Source organism: Apus apus, chromosome 7, assembly GCF_020740795.1.
Source record: "Apus apus isolate bApuApu2 chromosome 7, bApuApu2.pri.cur, whole genome shotgun sequence".
Taxonomy (NCBI): domain Eukaryota; kingdom Metazoa; phylum Chordata; class Aves; order Apodiformes; family Apodidae; genus Apus; species Apus apus.
In genome coordinates this window covers 16,460,920-16,485,551 of record NC_067288.1, presented here as the reverse complement: position 1 = coordinate 16,485,551, position 24,632 = coordinate 16,460,920, and the positions used below count along the sequence as shown (strand labels likewise).

Below are 24,632 nucleotides of genomic sequence, written 5' to 3'. Positions count from 1 at the left end.
TGCAAGTAAAGACTTTCGGTAACTGCATTAAAAAAACCAGACAAGAGCAAATATAGCAACACAATAAGATTATTTTAATAGATACCTGAGAACACAGCACAGTGCTCAGCAACCCTGTACAACATGAGCTGAGAGCCTGAAAACACCCAGAAAAGGGTTCCTTCAAAACTTAGGTGCAAACAGAAACATGCAAGTTCCTGGAAACCCTTGACTACTGCTTGATAATGAGAGTCAGTCTGAACAAAAAAGAAAAAACAACCAGCCAAACCCCCAAAAATCAACCAAACAAGCAAAAAAAAACCACAAACAAACCACAAACCAGAAAACACACAAACAAAAAAACCAACAACCCAAAAAAGCCAACCTGTTTTACCTTCAAGAAAAATCAAAAGCAGGCCTTGAATCAGCATTAAGAGCCCTCAGTCCCAGGGTATACGTTACTAAAAATGAGTAATTCTAAATCTCAATATCACTTCTACGGTTTTTATGTGACAAGACAGTTTCCCTTTATCTACTTCTATAGCTGTTACAGATTGCAAATGTCAGATATGTCTCCCTTCTTGACAGCTTCCCTTATGGAAATAATGCTTCAGGCAGGAAACATTCACTCTTGTTCACTCCAAGCTCTCACACCCCCACATTCATTATTGCTTCTCTTGCCTGCATGCATTCCAAGTGAGAGGAAAGGCAACAATGGAAAAGAGAAATTCAATAATTACATGTGTTTTGAAAGAAACACTATGTTTTCTCATTTGTAGATTCTGTAAAGACAGAGTGGTTCAGCAGGCATACAACAGAAAGAGCTGAATGAAATTCCTCATCCTCTTCCTTGTACACTGTACGGCTAAAAATAGACACGCATGCCAAAATGCTTAAAATGCTTACTTACTCTTACACCTTTAGGACCTGGGTTACCTTCTGGTCCAGCTAAGCCCTATTACAAAAAGACACGAGTTGTATTTAATTTTGAACAATCAGATGTGCTCTGTTTAAAAGAACTGTAACAGCATTTGTTGATTGTAAACTGGCAATACATTCTTAAAATTAGGGTTGAAGAAGGTGTCAGGAAGCAGTTCTCTGGGACCACATTCAGAAAGTTCTCCCATTAAATCATGGATGAAACTTAGAAAATAACTGAAACTTCCTTTATACTAAAACTATTTCTTCTGGAAGGAAACTTTTTTCCAGACCCAGTCATCTGGCACTACAGTGACATAATTTCCCAGGACTTTTCATAAGCTTTTACATTTGAAAACATTTCCAATTATTTTCAAGCTAATGTCAGAATATGTAGTTCAAATGCTCTAAACATATGTGATTTGACACAAACATGTTGTTATCTCCCATCACTATATAAAAAAATTGTAATGGAATTTTAAAATATATAGCCATTACAAACCTAACCCAATAAACGCTGAAGTACTGATAAAATTCACCCTTTAAGCAGACAAAAACCCACAAAGTCCATTGCTGACTTTGGCTCATATACCTTTATATGGGGAAAATAATATTTCTACTTAATGTCTTATTTGCTTTACTGGAGTGAAGTATCTGTTTGCTTATACATTTCTTATAAAAATAATAAAATCAATATTTATATAAGTGCTTGTGTTTATAGAAAGCTGCTTTCTGGCTCTATTGGTTCTCCTCAAATATCTGAATGGGAAAAAATGCAAATCTTTAAATGTTCTCCTTCTCTAGAGGATTGAAGAAGTAGTTTCAGAAGTTAAATAAATACATTGGTGAAAATCAGGAGGAACTACACCAGAAGAGGCAGTTTCCTATTGCTTCAGGGCTTGAAATATGAAGATAAAACACACAGAACCACAAGAGGTTTATGAAGGAGCATAAACTATTAGACATTCAGTACTTCAGCAATATCATTTATGTATTCTATAAAGGTAGAGCACTACTCATCTAACCCATCCAAGTTTAAGAGCCATTACCAAAAGGTCACTACCTGTGAAAGAGATATATTTCAAGGACAAAGCACAAGATGTAAGCTAACATATTAATTAGTAGTTCCAAAAAAAAAGTCAGATATGGTACTTTTGCAAAAAGAACAAACAAGAAAACTCCCCAAACTGCAAAGACATTAGTATAGTTACTGCACCTGCCTGCCAGGGTAACCAATTGCTCCAATATTGCCAGCCATTCCTGGAATTCCCTAAGTAGAAAATGAGGGAGGAAAGGGGAGATGGAGGGGGGGAAGGAAGGGAAGAAAAAAAAAAAAAGGGAAAAAAAAAGAAAAAAAACAACAAGCAGGTTTAATGTAATGTTAATGTTCTAAAGTTTATTTAAAATTTCTCTTAACATTTAGTCACCTGACAACTTCAGCTCATGAAAAACTGCTTTTGAGTAAGCTACACAGCAACACTCTAAAAGCTACTCAGCATACATAAGTAACTCTGCCAATTTCAGTTACGTATCCTTTAAAAATAATTACAAGAAGAGCAGTCTAAGATTTTGGGAAATGGAACAGTGCACTCATTTCCATAATAAAAACATAGATGGTGTTTATAAAAAGTAATTGAGGAGGACTATAGGAGACAGGTCCTTGTAATGAAGCAACTGCACTGGTCTTAGCTGTATTTGAAAACATAACTTAAATGTTTCAATAAAAAAATGATCCTTGTGTCCTTAAAAAGCCATTTATTTTTTTACTTTCTTCTAGAATCAGGTAAATATAGTACTGGATATAGTCATGAATATATAGAACTTCTCTTCATCATCTTCCTCCTAATCAAACCCAAGAGTAATTTTTGTTGTTGTCTTATTGTTTAACATCTGCACATCTGGCTGTTTATTTTCAGGAAAATGTACTTTTCTGATAGAGTGCCAAAGCCCAACTTACCTCTCTTCAGTTAATTTTATTTTCAACAAGCAAAGTCCATAAATTGGATGCTCACACAGCCTGACCCTTCTGCCCACTGTCATATGTCAGTGTTACCATAACAATGAGCTGTTCACAGCTGATTTATGGTGAAACAGCAGTCTCAGGAAGCAGAACTCTGAAGTGCAGATGCAAAAAGGGGCTGCAGTATTTTTTGTTTAAATGAGCTTCCACTGAGATGATTCTGTCACCTGCTTTCAACCAGTAGCGATTCATCTTCTGACAGACATTCTGTCATGGAACTAGGATCCACAGTCTCCTATTTTGGCTCAGCTGTACCTCAAAATACACATAAATGATAAAACTAAAAAACCCACAAACAGTAGAATCATTGCATTTACAACTTATCTTTTAAAACTTTTCCCTACTACCAGCTGTTCAAGGAGTTCCACAATTCATAAATTCAGAGGAATATCTGTCCTCACTGTACAAGCTTTTAAAAACTACAAAAACAGGTGGATGCTACAGATGACAAGTAACTCATCACCTTCACCAGCCAGGCCTGAAAACACCAGCTGCAAGAACTACATGGAAAACAAAACACTTTCATCTGAAGTGCTCTTAACAGTTATGCCAGAGTATTTTCTAAGTGATAACATGAAGGAAAACATTTATAGCAGTAGTATGAGGACACGTATCAAACAGTTGCACAGCACTAGTTTTCACATTCTTGAGCATGAATTGCTTTCCAAGCAACTTCTATGCTTGAATATATGAATAATGAGCAGAACTACTTTTCAAATGCAAGCTTCAATTCTCTCCCCTCCATGATTACTACTTTTCACCTCCTACTTCTTCAAAGATTGAGACACTCTTCTCCTGATGTTAAGAATTACTTTCTTTTTTAGCTGGCTCTCTCTTTATTTCACTGCTAAATTATAGTTATCACAGAAAAATGCCTGTGGACCTATAATAAAAACCACCTCTCATTCATTTAGGATTTGTGTATAAAACTTATTAAGCCATGGATGACGTTAACGAACTTCCATCTCCCTTCAAGCATCTATCATCTGTTATCGCCATTTCTCTTTCACTGTCATCCAAAAGGAGACTCGTACTTCCATCTATTCTGCCATAAGGAGCCTCGTTGATGGTTACAAGAAGCATTAGCAATTGATGTCTTTGAAATTTACATTCAGATTTCTTCTCAAACTGACATGGAGGTGAGAAAAAGCACTAAAGAACCATTTTCTACATGCTAGTAGATTTCAAATGAATTAAATCAGTAGACATTTTGAGAGAATACAAACTGTGCCTCTAACAAGAATTTCACACCAAGCTCTGCCAAGCCAGTGTGGTAGCTGAAGAAAAACAAGCTGGTCGTTTCCATTTCATGTAGACCATCTGTTTTACCACACTCATCTCTAAATAGCCTGAATTTTTCATCAAGAACTATCAATTATTTCCTTAAGCTGTCAATAATTTACACTGATTGCTTATACTGAGCACTTATATTGGTTTATCCTTCTATCCTCAATTGTTCATCTGTAGAGTTCAGAGCAATGTGCTTCCATCTCTTACCTGCTCACCCCGTGGCCCTTGCAGTCCCTGATAACCCTTAAGACCCTGCAGGCAGAGAAAGAGATGCATGATAAATAAAGGTAAACACACAAAACAGACCTTTTTTCCCATTATCGAGAGAAAAAATAACCAAAATTGTTTTCCTGCAGCATTAGTGTAGTTTGGATTTTGCAGCTCGCATGAAAGCTGAGTTAGAGAAAAGAAATCTTCAATGCAGCTTAGACAATTTCAAGACATCAGCACACTTAAAGATAATTCTGGACTTGTACACTTTTAAACAAAAGAGTACATGAGATGCTGTTCCCGGTTATTGCTGAAAGTGAAGAACTGGATTTGGTACAGTGTATTTCCCCATTCCAAATCCTTGCCATGATGCCCTTTCTGAACAAAGTAGTTTGGGGGGGGGGGGGCTATAAGTGGAGGGTCACCCCAGACTATTCTAGGATACTCTCAAGACAGACAGACATTCCAGAAGACACATCCTTTTAAAATTAACATAGACCAAATTCCATCCCTTATACTATGGAATGTATATTGGTAGGGAGAATTGCCTGTTTTTCATCCCAGATATCTTCCCTGTGGTGCTTGAATCATGAATCTGTCAAACTTTACTCCCTATGCATTGACCTTCTCATACATATTTTAGCTCCTACAAAAAATTAAGATAGAACTGAAACCTGCCATCTGAACCAGGACACTTGAAAGGGGAACCTTCCTCTTGGATGTCTTTACACTGTACTAAACATATCCAGACAAGCTGGCCCAAAAGGGAGGCTCTAACAGTTGCCTGATTGATGCAGAAGCCAAGAGTCTGGTCTCCACATCCCTTGCAAGAGGTACTGGGAATACGCAAGTTCCAAAAAGCTGCAGCTTGAAAGAGGAAGACCAAAACAATCCTTATTCTGGATAGAAATCTGTCATAAATTGGCCTCAAAGACCTTGACTGAGTAGCAGGAGTGTCTTGGCTGATGTCAAACATCTGGCTGCCTTGAGGCATGATGATACTCATTAGTCAGTAGACTTGAAGACCCACTGTAATAAGATAGAATTCTGCAAATGATTTCAGCAGAGGTATCCCAAAATTTTGGATAAGCTTCTGCATGACCACAGAAGTAATTCTGCATGAAAATAATTTTATTATGATATATATAATTAAAAGCTGGAATTATTTTGCTTGGTGATAATTTTAGATAATAGAAGAGAATGACATCTGTAAAGCTTCAAAATTTGCAATTTTGCTATTATAGGCTTGCTTGAAGAATCATGATCCAAAAGAGATGTACTCATTAAGAAACCCAAAGGTCTAATTTTCTCAAAACCCAACACAGCAGGTGTTCCCTTTCATTTTGCTAATCACACATAGAGCAATACCAGTTTGCAAAATTATCACCTATTCTGTTCTCAGTCCTCTACTGTAGCTTAAGTCTAAATAATTTATATATGTTATCTTGCATCTAAGGAAGCAGGTCTGCATTGCTGTTGGGAAAAAGTCTGTAACACAAACAGACATGAGGCAATCTTGGAGAAGCCAGTTAACCCAAAATATCCCAATCTACTATATTAATGCATGCCTAAAACCAATTTTTTTATTTAATTGCTAAAGCAGAACTAAAGAGACCAGTATAAGCCAGTAACCCACCTTTAGTTTTTAAAAATGTACCTCAGAAAACCATATAGCTTTTACAATCCCTTCCCACTCGGTATTTAATGAGCTTTATCCATTTCAGAATTTTATCCTCTGTGCTTAAAGAGTAGGCTTTGATAGAAGAGATCTCAGTAGTTTATTACTTTTGTACAAGAAGAAAAGGAAAGAAAAAGCTGCTATATACAGAAACATTCAAGAAGTAGTTTATCACAGTTTAATTTGAACTGGGTCAGTTTAGCTCATTACCTTCTGCACAGAAAGTCCTAAAAGAAGGCACACAACAAACTGTGAGATTAAGAAGGAGGACTTATTAGGGATGTTTATGTTTCTACACAACAGCATTTTACTTTTGCCAGAGTAAAAATGCTCTGAATTAATATTTTAAACTAGTATGTTCGTATCTTTATTCAGTCTCAACACAGCCTTAATTCATTCTAACTCACTTAATGTTGGTCAGCAATGAAGCTAAACCATGCTAAAATTAATATAATTCCAAAGAAAGTTTCTACATTGGCGTTTCCTTGCCTGTGACATAGCTAATCCTTTTACAATTTTCAGGTTTTTTATTAGTTTGGGTCTGGATCCCTGAGCACACCCATATAAATAAAATCCAGTTTTTTCTTAGCTATGATAAAATTAAACAAGAAGAATACACGCACTGATTCACAAAATTAACTACCTCCCAACTTCTAATGAAGATTTCATGCTCCGATTTAAAAGCTCAACATGGAAGAGAGAGGTTTGAAATTTCCAATTACAGCAATACAGACTTCAAGCACATTAGAAAAAACACAGCAAATTGAATGTATACTTTGGTTTGCGTGAGAGAAAAATCTTTTACCACCAACCAATACGACTCAGAAGACTTCATAGCAAGTTTCAGTGTCTGAATTCTACCATATGCCTAGCACAGTGGGACCCAGACATACCAAAATGCAGATGTTAAGTCATAACAGCAAGGCCTGTTCAAGACAAGTCTTTCCATCTTCCTGGTGTTCATTGTGTTTTATTAAAAGTTCTATCACAGAATTATAGAATGTTTGGGCTGGAAGGGACCTTAAAGATATCCCCTGCCGTGGGAAGGGACAGCTTCCACTAGACCAGGTTGCTCAAAGCCACATCCAACCTGGCCTTAAACACTTCCAGGAAGGAGGCACCCACAACTCTTCTAGGCAACCAGTGTGTCTCAACCACCCTCACAGTAAAGAATTTCTTCCTAATATCTAACCTAAATCTACCTTCTTTCAGCTTGAAACCCTTACCCCTCACCCTACCCTACATGCCAATTTCTATGCATTTGTTATGAAAATACATCTGGCACAACATCAAATCTTCTAGACAGCCGAGAAATCTCTCATCTCTAAAAATCAGTAGGTGAAGTATTATACCTAATGCCACAATCATCAGCTACAGAGAGAGACTGATCTTTGAAAAGTGTCAGAAAAAAAAATTCTGGGCATGGGGTAAGTCTAGCATATAAACAAATTCCCATGCACTGTCACAAGAGCCCTTGCAATGCTTACTTATCAGCTCCATGTTGTCACTACATAACATCAAGTTTTGAAAAAACTTCTTCATTTGACAAACGGTTTGTTCAGGTTTCTTTACCTTCACAGATCTATGCTATCTTTTTTGCTCTTGTTTATTAACACAACTAAGATTTCAACCAGCATCTCTTAGGCAGAATATCTTCAGGAATTAATATATACTCCAAGGGGGGTGGGGGGGTGGGGGGAAGTATATACATAGAAGATCGACCTTTTCTCCATTAGATTCAGTAGAGGAATTTCTCTCAGAGTTAAAGTTTCCTTCTGCTCAAGGAAAATTGCACTCTTTTGTAAAACCACTCTGAAATACTTGATGGCATAATGTTGACATAACCACAGGTACTGATTTGAAACGTATCTGTCTGCCTTACCCTTTATAGGATACAAAAGCAAAGACAAAAGGAAATATAGAACCCTTCTCAGGTTGCAACCAAGTTTTTTTCCTTCAATTTGTCTCACCATATTATACTTTAGCATGCAAGTTTTATCAGGATTTTATAGACCCAGATTCCCATTATTTACTCTAACACATATTAAATAGGGAATAAAGCTAGCCCAAAAATTGTAGCCCATCTTTAAAAAACCCCATGCTTTTCCAATGTCATTGTAAAGTACCTGCAACCATGCAGACACTGCAGTCATTCTAAGGTATCCCAGGCAAGCTAATGCCCAGGAGCACTGTCCTTTGGCTGACAATCTATCCCCCAGGAATCTGTCCAGCAGGGGCAAGTACTTGCCTGTTTGGACAGTGGAAGAGTACTTTTGGGGCAGAGGAGGAAGGAGGGGGCTACTGCTGTGTGGGGCCTCTGGACTGATACAAGGGAAGTTTTGAGTGCTGACAAAGATGGTCCTGTCAAGATAGCTCCATTCACAAGATTGCTGTTTCCAGAGCAGTTGCACATTCTCCTCAAACTAATCCTCATCTCCTGCCATTACTTCTTTGCTTCAAAAGTGCCTGAATGAAACAGTCCTCTAAACACTTCAAAAACATGTAATTTTCTGTTCTTATGCTAGAACAAACCTGGAGCACTCCCCTGAGCAACATTTGGCTTCTTGTACTGTGTGTTACAGCCATGAGAAATCAGTCACATTTCATACACAACCACAAGGATGCAGTCTCTTGACACATGGCATGTAATGAAAAATAAAGTCAATCATAATTATGTGTTCCCAGAGCCCTGATTATTAACATACGTTTGCTTCACTGTCTCACTGAAAAAAACCCACAAACCTATAGATTCTCAGCTTGATATAAAGAAATACACAATTTTTTTGTTCCAACCCAAAACAGTATTTATGTAGTGCCCTTGTAACGCATTTCAGGCTTCAAAAATCTTGTTTTGAGGGGTTGAGATGAGTATTTCCATGAAACACTCCTAACATGATCTCAGATACTCAGAAAAAAACCAAAACCACAGAGAATATGGCTTCTCAAAGTAATTCATGTCAAAATAAAGCGGACAGAAACTGTACCCTTGTCTCAAACGTCTGTAACATGTTTTTGTACAAATGACAAGTAACATTCCACAGGAATTCTAGAACCAGGCAAATTTTGACGTAGAAAGCTTGTTTAACAGTTTCCTCCACAGTCACAGCCACCCTGGCGTGGGGCGATCACGCCCAGTGAAGGACAGCAGCTACTGCAGCACACCCTCCACTTCAGCTCCTCCAAGCCACCACTACAGCTAATGGCAAATGCATCATGAATTCCATAGAGGAAAAAACCTCACATTTCTAGGTCTTCCAGGAAAACACTGACAAACATCAATATGAAAAAAATTAGTTTACATTAAACTAATACAAATCTGTATTACAGTATTCAAAATACTTGGAAGAATATTGGAGTTTTCATTCACTATGAAATATCTCAGTTTAGAAATGACTCAGTTAACACAAGCCACCTGTCAAAACCAAATAAAATTTGGGGCAGCACTAAGATGTAGGATTTTTTATTTTTCCATTTTATCTGGATGAGAAAGTCTATAAAAATATGCTATTTATTCAATATTATAGCAAATTCCCAGTAATACTGGGGTACCAAACAAAAATGGAAGTACTTCATCTTTCTGCAGTTTTTTCATGTAGCTGCTCTACTTTACAGCTACTTGTGCTCATAATGTTTTGAAAAATCACAATAAGCTAACAGCTTGTTTATTTACATATATTGAAAAGCAGTAACTAAAGAACAATTACTTAAAACACAGTAAATTGTGGACTTGCCATTAAAAAAAAGTGTGAAATATGCTTAACTGTTTCCAGGTGGAAAAGCTGGCATTCTTACAGTCTAGGTCAGGCAGAAGTTACCTTAAACATGGTTCTAGTTAGTGTCTGATGTGTACAACATGGAAACAGAGAGTAAAATTTCCAGTGATCAAGTGAGCACGATTCTCCACAGAGTCTCTAACCCTCTGATAAGGAATGAATTCTTGTGGCAGGAAGAGAGCATGATGGCCATAAGATTTTCATTTCCTTGCCCCCAGATGTCAGTCTCATAATCCAGAACAACCAAAAGCTGCTTTCCATCTAAAAAGTCTGTTTTTAAAATAAAAAAATCAAAACACAGACTTGTTTTTTGGAGCAAAACTATAGACCTAATTAAATAAGAAAGCACAATACTTGGGGAATTTCAAGGTGGCCTAAGATCAGTGGTGACAAAAGCCATCAGTGTCCAGGCTTGTACATTAACTCTAAACAGGGGGGATGCAAATTCTTGTCACAGCTATGTCTTTTCTCAGCTAGTAGAACTGTGGACCACATGGCTGGCAAAATAAACTTCCATACTCCTCTTGGTCCTAATTCTGTGTTTGCTTCCTTTTCTGGACACCTTTTGGCTATGTTTTGGTCAATCCTAGAAATTAATTACTAGTTTGTTTTTTTTTTTTTAAATTCTTATGCACTTTAAGATCAAGACAATGTTGAATAAAGGTATTTCACTGGAATAACACTGCATATAAACTTTAGTTCCAATGCCATTTTTATTTTGTTTCCTAGTGGGCAAGCATTTAATTAATAATCTTTCTCTTTGCGTCAAAAATTGAGGCCAAAATTACCAAGGCCTACCTTTTTAACACTTCATTCTGCCCTTTTGATGGACATTTACAGCTGCCTACATTGCTACATACTACTACAAAATTCTGCTCTGATGACAGTTCTTCATGTCAATATTACTTTTTCCCCCAGCTTTCTTGCTGATTTTAGCCACCTCACCCATTTGTTACCAGCTGACTAATCAGAGCAGCCACTGGACTTATTTTACCTCTCCTTTCACATCAACTATATTCACTTCCTCATTCACTCCCTCGGTCTTTTCTGCTCATTTTCTTAAGATTGTCTCATTATGTTATCACGTTATGTAGCACCCAAAATTGGAACTGATTCCACCTCAGTTTTATTTCAGCAATTCTGGCACACACTTGGGAAAAAGCAAATAATTCAGTTTAGAAATACTACACATGTGATCCCATGGAGCTTTTCTTACTCTACACAATACAGGAAAATACATTTTAAAACTGTTACTGAAAATTAAATACAATTGATTTGAAGATGGCTGTGTTTCACAAGCAAGCCTATCTTCCCAAGTAACTGTTCTGTTCAAGCAGTGGGAAGCAGCTGTGTTTTACATTCTGTTGCAAAGGAAGGTTTTGCACTGTTTGCCCTGGAGCCTGACAGAGTGATAGTGACAGTACCAACAGCAGGCCTAAAGCCCTTCTGTTGCCTCTTGACTACCTGATAGCCATTAATTTGAGCCAAGGAGCATTACAAAAATTATGAGAATCTTACCTTCTGGCCTTTGATCCCAGGTGGGCCTGGAAAGCCTATGGGGCCTGGATCACCCTGTAAAACAACAAAGTCCAGACTTGCTCTGTTTCACTGGAATACGACACTGGCCCAGAAACATGAAGGACTTCCTACCTTTTCTGCATTCTTGGACATTTGGTATGAAGAAGTATTTAATATTGTTTCATCAGGGATAGATGTTTAATTTATTTTTAAGGAAGAAAATTGAAAAGGCAACAGTTCCTCAACTGCAACCACCTGGTGCAATATGCATGCTCCTGCATCACACAACATGCCTAAATCATTGCTGGAATAGACTTAAGTTAACTGCCTTACAACATTTTCTTTTAGCCAACCAAAGTGGGAGAGAAGAAGCTATACAGTTCTTGAGGTAAGTCTTCCCGCAGAAGCAAGTGGTTTCATGTCAAATAAACATATAGATGTAACTATTACTGTTTATAGTTTGTGTTACCGTTATGTCAACAGTCCTCAGCCCAGAATGAGGACACCAATATGCTATGTGCTGCTTGAAGCATAGCATAAAGCTACTCAGTGTAAAAGAACACCAGAGACTCATAGACAAAGGTGTTATGGTGGCATATGGCTATATTCATTCAGTTATTTAATAATAATGTTTGCTTCATTATGGAGAGTGGTCCTGGAGTCCTACAGTGTTCCCTACTTTGCACAAATGCTCCACAATTGAACTACTAGCAAGTGCTCTCAATAAAACATACAAGATATTCTAAACCAGTATAGACTAACACATGAGAATGTAAACATGCAATTACATTTTTAGCATTATCACATTGATTTTGAAGTTTCATATGTAGTCAGAAGATTAGCAATCTAAAAGTGAAATAATCACAAGTTTTCAAGCCCACAATTTTGATGAAGAATCTTTTTTAATATTTATATTCAAATATTTTGTGCATAGACAGCAAACCACTGGTTTGGCTAAAGCAGCTTAACAGGAACTACCAGGAAAAGGCTCTAAAGTAAAAGGACAAACCTTAGCATCAAAAATCTGTTTTAAAAAGTGGTTAAATAAAACACTACATGCAATAATGTTTGGACTTGTCATCACCAAATTTTGTCTTACACAACTTTCTGGACTAATGCAAGGTACTAAATAAAATCACAATCTGTACTTTGTAATATGGGTGTGAACAGAATTATCTTTCCTTGTTCTAAAAGCACTTCCCTTCTAATTTTTTTATTTTTTTATAAATGAAATAAAATATTGAATTTAAGTTTCAGCTTTGAGTATAATTTTTTATTTGCCTTTGGTTCAGTAACTCATCTGTCTCTGCAGGTCTACACTGGTCAGTCTCTTGTAATTAGGTGTCAAAATACACCAGTGTTGCAGGAAATACAAAGCATCGTGCTGTTATAACTTGTCTGAATATTAAACAAGATTTCAACAAGAAGAATGGGACAGAAAAAACATGTTTCTATAATTAATATTACCTTTGCCCCACGTTTTGCCTGTCCTGGAGAGAATCCTGGGTCTCCTTTAGGACCCTGTTACAGAGTAATTAAGTCATTAATATAATCACAGAAGAGAATTGTTAATAATATATGTGGAAACAACTATTTTCAACTATTATAGCAAAAGGAAGGGGAATGTTCATATAAAATGTACTTGTTATTACAGATATTTTTTTTTCTCATAGCTTTTTCAGTAAATCAACAACAAAATACAATATTGTGAGTTCACACTGGAATGAGATTTACATTTTCCAAGTTTCATAATATCACCAAAATTTTGATAAGCGAACTTAACTGGCAAATCCAAGCAGGATTACAGCAGACATCCCAGCTGAAATACTCTCCCCATGTCTCCATCATTTCAGGACACCACCTGTTCACTGAACACTGTGCCCAATTATTGGGCTGTATTACTGGATCGATTATAACCTTGCCCAGGCTTCCCCATGCTCTGCACACATGGCCCATGTAGCCCAGACATCATGGCTGGGAAGGATAGAGCTGTAAACATGCAGCAAAAGCCCCTAGTCAGTTACAGAATCACAGAACCATTATGGTTGGAAAGAACCTCTAAGATCATCAAGTCCAACAATCAACACACACAAAAAAACAAACAACAAAACCCCACAAACTTGGCCACCAGAGCATGTCCTGAAGTACCAAATATACATGGCTTTTGAATACATCCAGGGATGGTGACTCCACCACCTCCCTGGGCAGGCTGTTCCACTGCCTGACCACCCTTTCAGAACTGAAATTCTTCTTTATGTCCATTCTAAACTTCCCCTGCCAGAACTTCAGGCCATTTCCTCTGGTCCTGTTGTTATTTACTTCGGGAAAGAGGCCAACACCCACTTCACTACATTGCCCTCCATAACTACCTTAAAGGTGGTTGAAGTTTCTCCTCAGGCTCCTTTTCTTCAGACTAAACAACCCCAGTTCCCTCAGCTGCTCCTCATATGACTTGTTCTCTAGACAACTCACCAGCTTGGTTGCTCTCCTCCAGACACACTCCAGCACCTCAATGTCCTTTTTAGAGTGAGGGTCCCAGCACTGAACACAGTATTTAAGGTGCGGCCTCACCAGTGCCGAGAGCACAATCACTTCCCTGCTCCTACTGGCCACGCTGTTCCTGAAGCAAGTGAGGATCTTATTGGCCCTCTTGGCCACCTGGATGCACTTCTGGCTCACATCAAGCTGGCTGTCAGTCAGGACCCCCTTTCTGCTGGACAATCAGATCCTTTTCTGCTGGACAGCTTTCCAGCCACTCTTCCCCAAGCCTGTAGCGTTGCATGGGTTGTTGTGACCGATTATTAATTACTCTCAGGCAAATGAGACAGCTCATCACTCTTGGCCAGGAATGACCGTCCACATCCAAGGCTGGGCTGCAGAGAGGGAAGGACGCTGCCTCACCTGCCTGTCCCATTGCACACAAACCCCCACTGCCCCGCCAGGCGCAGCCGGGGCTGCTGAGGAGCCGCGGGGCCTGCAGCACCGCGGCCACGGGCAGCCCTGCCACCACAAACCCACTGCCCTTAGAGCAGGAGTCACCGGCAAAAGGCACCTCCCGAGACAGCGGTGGGTGACCTGCGTCACGCTGACCCAGCAGTCACCTGGGGAGTTCCCAGAGCCACAGGCTGAGACCACATTCATGCACTATTAACTGAAAATGCAATAACTGAGGATGAAATAGGGAACCCCTTGGTATAACTAAAAGCTGCACGCAAAGGGCATTAACATTTTCACTGACCTGCTCATACAAGTGGCATAGACTACAACAGTGCTCTCGATTGTAAAGCTGTAGCGTAACAGTGGGTGTAACAAGCATCAGGATCTACTCTTCTCACTCAAAAGTACATCTTATGCAGCCAAGGAAATAAATGTTGCTATTAAAGTTACCTCACAGCAGCACTAGATTAAAGAGGATACGTGCCCTTCGTTGAAAGAGATTGAAAGTTGAGAAAAGCAGGTATTTAGATATCGCTGGCACAATCCCACCCTCAGATGCAACGCTGGGTGCTCAGGGGGACACGAGGCTTCCCAGTGGTCAGCCATGTTACACCTGCAGCACACGGGGCTTGGGCTCGACCCGCTTGGGGCCTGATCCTCCCCTCGCTCATCGACCACTGCGGATCTGGGGTTATCCTTCCCTCTGCAGTTAGCTTTGTACCTGTGAGACCACCTGAGACACTAAGCTTGTTGAATACTAAAGACTGGAAATATGGCAGAATGAATCTGTTGTGTTAAATTGATGTGTCAGGTCACAGAGAACACAGCTCTGCAGCGTGGCAAGAGTTATCCAAGGATTTTCCAGCTGATTTATCTTTTGGAAGACAAATAGTTATATTCCTTGAACAACTCCGATCTGTCGTCTGCTTCCTTTCTCCAACCCACACACATTAAACTAAGCATTGTGATAAAATTGTGATCAGCTTTTGGTTAATTAAAACACAGGCCTTCTGATAACTTACACATCACCTTTCCTTTCCCTTATAAGCATAATTAATTATAATTATTTTTAAACTAAAAACCAAACAGCCACAGTTATGCATGGCCTTCAGTTGTGGATTAACAACACACCACCACAGATGTGAGGATAAAATAAACTAATTCATTTTTCAGAAAGGCAGGAATACAGCCAAACCTCTTGAATACTTTTAGATTACTCTAAAAATACCCATCAAGTGATTATTGGGAATTAAATGCTGAGGATATCTGCTATTGCCACGAGCTGCTAGCACACACTCTGGATGGATACTGTCCTGTAAGGGTATAACCTAATATTTTTCCATGCTTCAAAAGCAAATGCATGAAAGGATGCCTCAGCACAGGAGGGAAGAACACACATCTCAAAGGCAGAATAAAATTCTGCAAATGCCAGAAAATTGTTGCAATTCATCTGGGATGCTGTAAGATCAAACAACAGGGTGTTTCGTTTCAGCGTACATGGTCAGTGTGTTTCATTTCAGCTTATATGGTTGGTATCGGTCCACTGGATCTTCATGGTCAAAACTTGGTGAGTGCATGGTTAATTTTTGTTTATGTTTCAGAAGATACTTGCATTGAAGAGATAATTTATAGTCTAACAGAAATTAAAGAGACCACTAAGCACCTAGTAATAATATATATATAGGTACATATACATATATAGAATTCCTTCTATTCTTAAAATCATGGAGACAGCTACAGAATTGATCAGAATTAGGATCCAGTGGAGGGGAAAAATACGTTCTAAAACAAACCCTAGGAGTAACTAGCAATCTATTCTATTATACAGTCAACATAAATATTGTAAAAATTAATTATGAATCTCTAACTGTTCCTATAGAACTAGATAATAATAAAAGCATAAACACAGCATAAAGTCACTTGATTTTACAGTGTTTGACACTGAAAGCTTTAATAAATTTCTTTTTATGTCCTCAAGCAGTTTTTAACATCTGTCATGACAGGTCAGATTCCTGCCATTAGGAATCATACTAAAACAAATGATTGCTGCTGGTTTTTTCCTAACATATCTATCAAATTGTTCAAACCAAATATGAGTTGAAGGCATTCTGCAACTGCACAAATCTGTCAAATCTATTTAAAATGCCTGTGTTACACAAATTGGAAGGATTTCATTTGAGCTTCCAGTCTATTATTTTTGCTTTGGTTTCAAATATCACATTCATAAATCTTCAGAAAATTATTCTAGCATATTAATCAAGTGATAATGTTTGAAATACTAGAATATTTAAATGTGAAAAGTTGGGCACTGACAAAAAAGGGAGGAATTATTAAAGAATTACAGCCTATTTTTCTTTTTTTTTTTTTAAAGCAAAGCCAAAGTTTACAGCAATTAACTCTTTATTCTCATTAAATTACAGTTTATCAAAGAGGCTGAGCTGATTCACAGGAATCTTTTGCGAAGCACAGACTATCCGCATTAACAGCAGTTTCCAGGTTATCATTCTGCACACACAGGGTTTTATTTCCCCCTGAATAAACCGCTGTTTTGTTTTGATTTGAAGTTCAATTTAATTGATTACATTTAGTTAAAATATGTTTATAGTAACAGTCTCCATCTGTAAAACAAAAAAGGCCAGTTGCTTCTGCTACAGGAAACAGTTCTGCAGCTTTTTAAAGTGATTAACAAGCTAATGTATTTACACAGAACACGCATAATTTAACTCACCTTTGGACCTGGCAACCCCGGCAAACCTGGATTACCATGTGGTCCTGGAATACCCTATAAAAAACCAAAACAAAACACAACAACAAACAAAAAAAAATAGTAGGATTACTCAGTACTCCACGGAACAAGTGTGAACAGTTTGCAGAGAATCATTTTACTGCATCATAGTTGCTTTTAGAAGCACTGGTTGGTATTCTCGAGAAATAAAATATGTACATCTTAAAAAATTAAAAGTGAAGTTGAGTACTTGTCTTTCTTTTAAAAATCTCAGTTTCTGTTGTCTTCCCAAGTAGTTCTTAACAGGTGTTTTGCACAGTCACTGTAATGTTGCTCTCCAGCTACAAAACTTGGAGGCATGGGATAAAAATCAGAAAAATCACATTCTGAGGTACCCATTACATTGCAAAGAGAAGAAAGTGGATCAGTTCCCACTGACTTAAAAGATGTCTCACAGCAATGTATTCTACCTTCTCTAAATAAATCACAGACAAAAACTCTTCACCAACCCGATTCTCCCACAGTGTAGAAAATGGACCTGTTACTAGAAGATATGGACTTAAACCATTCCAGGAGCAGAGTAGGTTACCAGGACTATCTACACCTTCCAGGATAAGTTTCTGTTCCTGAAATACACTCAGCAATCCTCACTCCTTGGCAAACTGCACATCAGGGAAAATATTTGCCAACAGCTGTCAGCAGCTGTTCATCTTCCAAACACTGAAGGACCAAACTGGTGAAAACCTATTCCTGGTAAGATGGCAAAGCAGCTTTTGTTGAATTCACTAAGGCCAAAATGTCACTCAACCAATTAATCAAAATACAAAAAACAAGAATCCTTTTCAGCTTTCTCATATATTTAGTGGTCCTACAAAAAATTAAGTGTTTGTCTTTCCCTCACATGAGACTGAATTTGCCACTTACACCTTCCAGTAACAGTGAGAACTGTAACTACCAAATGCTCCCTCTCACTAATGACTATGTCACCATAACTCCACAGAAATGCTAATCCCATGTGGGTTAGAGAGATTAATTTGCACACGGGCAACTTCGGAAGTGCCCTCAGGGATTTTAGGAGAAAGGAAACACAGAAAGTGCCAATGTAGCTGAAGTGACTCCTAGACTGGCTCCTCGAAATATTATCTCAGGGCAAAGTACTGCAACACAGAAGTGCAAAAGTATCCTTGTGAAAAGAGAGACACTGAGAGAATTTAATCTCATCACTGAATAATTCTGAGATTGCTGAAATCATTATTGAAAAATCTCAGAAGAAGTTGCAACATGTAGAATACCTTAACTGTCAGATGTGAACTTCTCTGAGATCAAAACCAGTTTTAAACAGAAATCTCTAACCATTAATCAGGCACTGATACCATGCCCAAAGCATCCATGTCAATTTCTGTTAGGATCTGAAGAAGGCCTGGGCAATGGGCCTCTGCACTCTGCTGCTTCAACACCTCAAATCACATTTTGGGATCAAAAATGTCAGCTCACATGAAGGCAGACTGAAGTCACAGGGCTGACTGGTAGATGTGGACACATCAACAGGTTTTTATATGCCTTTTGGCTCAAAAAACTCCACTGTCATTCCATGTATCTTCACTAGCTGTAGTTGCTTGAATTTGTTAGTATTGTTCAATCTAAAGAGCACTGGCATTTAAAAACATTATTTCTTTGATAAAACAATTTTATAAGATTTCTAGGTCCATATAAGTATGTATTTTAAACTCAGAACTTCTGGTAAATATTAATTTTTAACATCTCCATGATTTTTCAGGCCCCCTATTGTAAGCTGTTTCCTCTCAGAAAGGACGCACTACTCAGTAATTAATCAGAAAACTCCTACAGTAAGGCAGTGTGCTCTTAAGTACTCCACAAAAAGACCTGCAGAAAACAAAATAACCACAAAACCAAAACAAAACAAAAAAAAAAAAACAAAACACAAAAAAACCCCACACCACAAAAAACTGAGCAAGATATAAATCTTAGCACCAGGCACAGCTTTAAACATATGGGTAGCCTCCTTCAAACACAAGACAACTTCTCATTTCTGAGGATCTACCTGTGTTAGTGGAATCCTGCCTGAGATGAAAGAAGCAACCTCAACAGCAGCACCTTGCAACATAAAAAGCAGAGTTGCAGAAACTGTCAACTCTTAATGTAGAAAGGGTAGTTTGGGAAAAAAAAAAAAAAAGACCCAAGAAGCCAGAAAGATATGGATTAGAATGTTTTTCATTTTATACTTTTAAATGCATCTTGACCACTACCCTATCTGCAGCTGCTCTAAAGCACCCATTCAGTTTTCAGCCCGTGACCTGTGCACTTTCCTATCCAGCCAGCCAAAGTTCCAAAAGCCAACAAGGCATACGGTGTTCAACATGCTATTGTGGAGCAGCTTATTTAAACGTTCCTCAAAGGCTGAGTCGAAACTCCTCCCACACGTCTGCTGAGCCTTCATGTAAACTACTCCCCTTTATCTCTCACTTGCAGTTTGCCTAGATGAGCACATGCCATCCATAACCATTTACATCCCCAAACACCATGGCCTGAAATCTACACAACAGAAGCTAACCCGTTCCCTCCAGCTGCCCTTCCCCTTAAAGTCTTCAAGTCAACTATGACCCCAGGGACTCCTAAAGCATCTTTTTGTACATAATTGTGCAAGCAGAGATTCACCACAGAGTATTTACCCTCTCTTGCCCCATCAACTAGTCCTTGCAGTGGCACAGGCTTCTTCTATGCTCTTGGCAGCTGGGACACAGGTTTCTACTCATGGCAGCAAAGCCTGTGCTCTGTCCCCTGGCACAGGGCAAGGCTGATGTCCCTGCTCACGGTGTAGTGCACCCAGTCACACAAAAGAAATCCATGGTTGCTACATTAGTCCATTCTTTGGCAAATTACCCAGATATCTGTTACATCTTTTGCTAAACTGCTGAACCACAAGAGACTAAAAACCAGATTTTTTTCAAATGGTCTTCTTCCCCCTCCCGGGCCTTGCAGTGGTTAATTTTGTACCCACGGCCTGCCCCTCCATAGCCCTGGGCACACTGCTCCCTCCCCCTCCAAAACAAAATGACCTTAGATTGCAGCAGATGGGAGAAGCATAGAAAAACTAAAAGTTAAAATTACAAACAGCAGAAGTTAGGTACAAATGTAACAATGCTGTGTACACACCCGCGAACGTAATTAACTGTGCTAGAGGCTCACAGCAGAAAAAAACTGTTTGCTTTGCCTTACTTCAACCTATCTGCCAAATATTACAATCATGCACTTTGATAATCACCAAGAATGTAAATAAACTTGAGAAAAACAAAATGATGCAAACTTCAGTTGGTTATCAGTGAGTTGCCTGGAGCTACAGAAGAACATAGCTGTTTTACTCACCCGAGGACCTCTCTTTCCTGATGGACCAGGTAAACCTGGAGGACCTGGAGGACCCTGATGATAGAAAATGAAAACAATAGAGGCTAAAAACCAGGACAAGGACAGTATCACAAGTCTGAATCAGGCCAGTTCTAACGGATTACTTTCTGCTTGTGCAAGCCTTCTCGTCTTGAAAACCAATTCAAATACTACAAGTGTGTGTGTTTTTAATCCAGCTCAATTTCAGAAAAGTTAGGGGTAACTACCTTACCACCTCATAGAACAGACATGACATAGAAGAAAATAGAAGTGGATAAATTACTATTAAAATTCCTATTAAAAGCTTCTCGTAAGAATAACTGGCAGCATGTTTACCCTTGTATATCATGAATATCACTCCTTTTAAAAGAAAAAAAGCAGATTTTAAAAAATGCTAGTATATAACCAGATGTATCTTTTACAAATAAATTAGATTAGTCACTATAAGAATACTGGGCATTGCACATTTAGTTGTTTTGACCAAAGAAATCCTTCCTTCTCTGCATGCAATTGCTGTCCACATTCAAAACCCCTGGGTTTACTTCATTGCACTCAAATATAAATAAGACCTCTAGACTAAAATCTGCACTATTTTATATTTTGTTTCATCTGTCACACTTGAGTCCTAAGGAAGCATGGACTGTTCTTCAGAGTGAATTCAGCTCTGATCTACTTGCTAGCACAGTAAGTCCCAGCTTTAACAGAAGCCAAGAACACCCACTGCAAGGGAAGATGGGCACTTGATCAAAATATTAACAAGGACTCTCCCTAATCAGAGTCTGTTACTCTTTAACCTCCAGCTTAGATTCCTCCCCGCAACTCCAGCAACTTCTCTGCTGACAGTACACCTAGTCAAGCACATGCAGGTCTTCCTGGAAATGCTCTTCTGACTGGTTTTAAGAAGTTACTCCACCCTATGTGCTTCTGCAACCTGTGAAAGCAACTACAACTTCAAATCAGCATGATTGTTTCTATACTAAGAAACTGTTTATGCCTCTTAGGCATCCACATAAGCTACAGAAGTCAGCTTCTGAGAGTAAGCCAGTCTCTCCAAACAAGGAATTAGTCATCTGTTTGTACAGCTTTTCCTCCAACTGCTGCAAGCAGTCATTAAACAAACCTGAAGCAATTAAAAGTGTTACTGTGGTTTTTTGCATTTGTGCATTTTTGCACTTTGTGTAAATATTACAGATACAAATGTAAGTCATTTAATAAGAGAGCAGTTTGCTCAAAACAGATAATGTATACCTTAAAAAAGTTACAACAACTTACTATGCTTAGAAATTGCAAACATTTCATTTAGCTACTGAGAGGAAAAACTCAAGCTGTAACCAATCACGGCTTAATCCTGAAATAATAAAACTAGATGCTGCTCTCCCAGAGAAACTCACTACCTTTTCAAGGGTCATTGGCATGAATGAAGTGGTGAACTTTCACAACGTTCTCTAAGATACTGAAGCTCTTCTGTGGATGCATGTGTTTTAAACCTGCCCTAAGCCAGAGGTAACAGGAAGCATTCCATTTCTAACCCCAATGTTGTACAGGTATCACTCTGATTATCCATGTTCTCCTTATATCTCACCTAAAATTTCCTACTCTGTCTCGCCATACTTTCTGTGAACAGGCAAACAAGTGTCTTTATTAACTCATCCTTTGCAGAACTGTAGCATTTGTCCCTTACTATCAGTACTAAACACAATTTTGTTTTGGTCTTTGCTCAGAATCTTATTTTCTACAACTGTGCCATTTTTACTGTAACCTGCAATCTTTCCAGTCTATCTACAACCTTTTTAAAGCTCAGAATCCAAAACCAAGAACACTTGTCCAAACTGCAGCCTCAGCATACCCAAGCCAGTAGAAAGACAGCCTGCCTCTGATACTCACCAATCCTGGTAACTTATCAAGCATCACAGTAATAAGATGTATTTATTCTCTAAAGCATTGAAATGTCACTCTACCATCCTCATCTGACTCTCTAACCATTCACTCCTCCATCCGCTATTTGTACTTTTAATTTCTCTACTATTGCACCAAGTTTCATCCTATCAGTTTTAGACTAACTAGCATTCTAATTCTGTCACTCAAAATTCTTCTACCTACTACTAAGAATGCTTTTTCTACCTTTTTAAAGCATATTGCTTCATACAGACATCAGTTTCATCACTGAGTGACAGGGATCCTACCAAACATGAATGTCCACCTATTTTTTTCTTCTTGCTTCCCTTGCATTTCACTGGAAATGATAAAAAAACCAACCTGCACACAAACCTTTCCAAGTGCCCTGAAGCAGGTAGTCACTTGTGTATGATTAACCTCTTTTCTTTACAGCTGTGGAAGTCTTTCCCTTTCTCAGCCAAGAATTTCCACAGCAGCCAAAGAAACATCATCAACATCAGAGGAATATATATACACACACACATATATATATGGCTTTGGGTTATGCATTAAAGCCTTTCAATATTGTTGTGAAGAAGACAGGAAATTACATCAGTTTCAGGTGAATTAAAAATAAATGTTTCAATATTTAAGACGTTACCTTTTTGCTACTAAAAATAAAACAGCAATAATCTCAAGTTTCTATCTGAATCAACAGATACTGAAATAAATTTCTCATTCTGGGTAGGTGTTGCAAGCCGATGCCAGGGTGGCTATTCATGAGTGTTACCTGCAGAGCTAAAATGCATCAAAGTGATTAACTGCCCAACGTGCCCCCTGTGGCTTAGAGTGAGCCTCATCTAACAACTTTGTTCCACTGAGAAATAAGCAAAGAGTAAAATATCTGCTGATGCTACACTTACTGCTGTTTACTTAGCACCAGATTTAGAACGTCTGCCCTCTTTCAAGGTTTTCACCCTCACACTTCTTGGCTGGAATCCAAGCATCTCATCCAGGACTCAATTCTGCCTAATGTAAGGCTTGCATTTCCAGTTCCTCCTGACAACATCTCCAGAATGCTTCTCCTACCGACAGGATAGCCCAAGTAACACCACCTTTTGGTCTTCTACTGTTGTTTCTCCTGGCTGACTGTCTTCCTAATCCAGAAAGCTTTTCTAATAGAGAAAACTAACTCCTAGCTCATGTCTCAGAGGAAGCCAAATCCTGTGCAGATAGGCCTGCAGATGCAATTACCTGCCAGCAACTAACCTAAATGAGTTCAACTCACATCGACCCCTCCTTCTACCAGTGAGGGACTAGGTATCATGTTACTGCAAACTGCCTTAGGACTATGCAATGAGGATATAAGTTTGAAAGTTAAACAGTTTGAAATACACACAGGATTTATTTTATCTTTATACAGTGCCAACACAAAAAGGAGTGGTTCATCAGATAAATGGAGCAGTTTCCCCCTAAACTAGTGGTTCAGGAGACCACACTGTTCCAGGTTAAACTCACCTTGTATCTTTGTAGGGGACTTTGGTCATTGAAACTGCAAGAATTTTAATCAGAGTCTTAATAGATTTGATGAAATGGGTGCCCTTTTCTATATGATATCCAGAAATGAAAGCTGAATTCTGGCACCCTGCTTGCAGCAGTGGGTGAATTCCACTTCTCTGGGATCATAAAATACAAGGAGACTAATTATACAAGGCAAGAATCAATTCTAGTAGATGATTAAAAGCTAAAATGAAGCTGAGGAGTTTACAAACCAATAAAAGCAAGTTCTTGCCTGTCAAGTCTGATAGAATGAACATTTCTGTGTTGAAAACCCAAAAAAACCCAGGAGTTTCATGCCTCACCAGGATTTTTTGCTGCAAGGGAACTTTGCAAGTTCCTCAGTGTTGCTTTTTAGACTCCCCTGTGATAAGACTCTGTATTTATGTATTTAAATGTTAGAGCAACACAGATGAAAGCTGAATTATCTCTGGTCTTCTCTACATGGGTGTTCTAGACTGAGAAAGCAAACCAAGACCCCCCCTTCAAGTCTGAGGCCAACAACTGGCAGGTACTGTGCCATACAACCTCAATGGAGCACAACTCTTTACAAAAGCTTGTGTGGAAGAGCCTTGCAGGGGCCTCTCCTCCCTCTGGCATCAACCTCTTTGGCAGCACAGTGCTTTTAGCTTTGCCTCTCTCAGTGGCTGCTGCTGTCCCTTCCAGCCAAATTAGTGCTCACAGAGGTCTAGTGGAATTATCTACTCCATGCTACAGTTTAAAAATTTAAACTAAAAACTCAAACAAGCA

General features: G+C 38.6%; 1 protein-coding gene across 1 annotated transcript in view; it reads right to left on the bottom strand.

The window, feature by feature from the left end:
• COL24A1 (collagen type XXIV alpha 1 chain) overlaps positions 1-24,632 on the bottom strand; it is a 135,789-nt gene that overhangs the window by 96,589 nt on the left and 14,568 nt on the right. The window contains exons 4-10 of the mRNA XM_051625609.1: positions 20,433-20,486; positions 17,052-17,105; positions 12,854-12,907; positions 11,387-11,440; positions 4,415-4,459; positions 2,114-2,167; positions 890-934 (exon numbers count right to left, since the gene is read on the bottom strand). Of these exons, the coding sequence (XP_051481569.1) occupies positions 890-934; positions 2,114-2,167; positions 4,415-4,459; positions 11,387-11,440; positions 12,854-12,907; positions 17,052-17,105; positions 20,433-20,486 (360 nt within the window). The remainder of the gene's footprint in view (positions 1-889; positions 935-2,113; positions 2,168-4,414; positions 4,460-11,386; positions 11,441-12,853; positions 12,908-17,051; positions 17,106-20,432; positions 20,487-24,632) is intronic.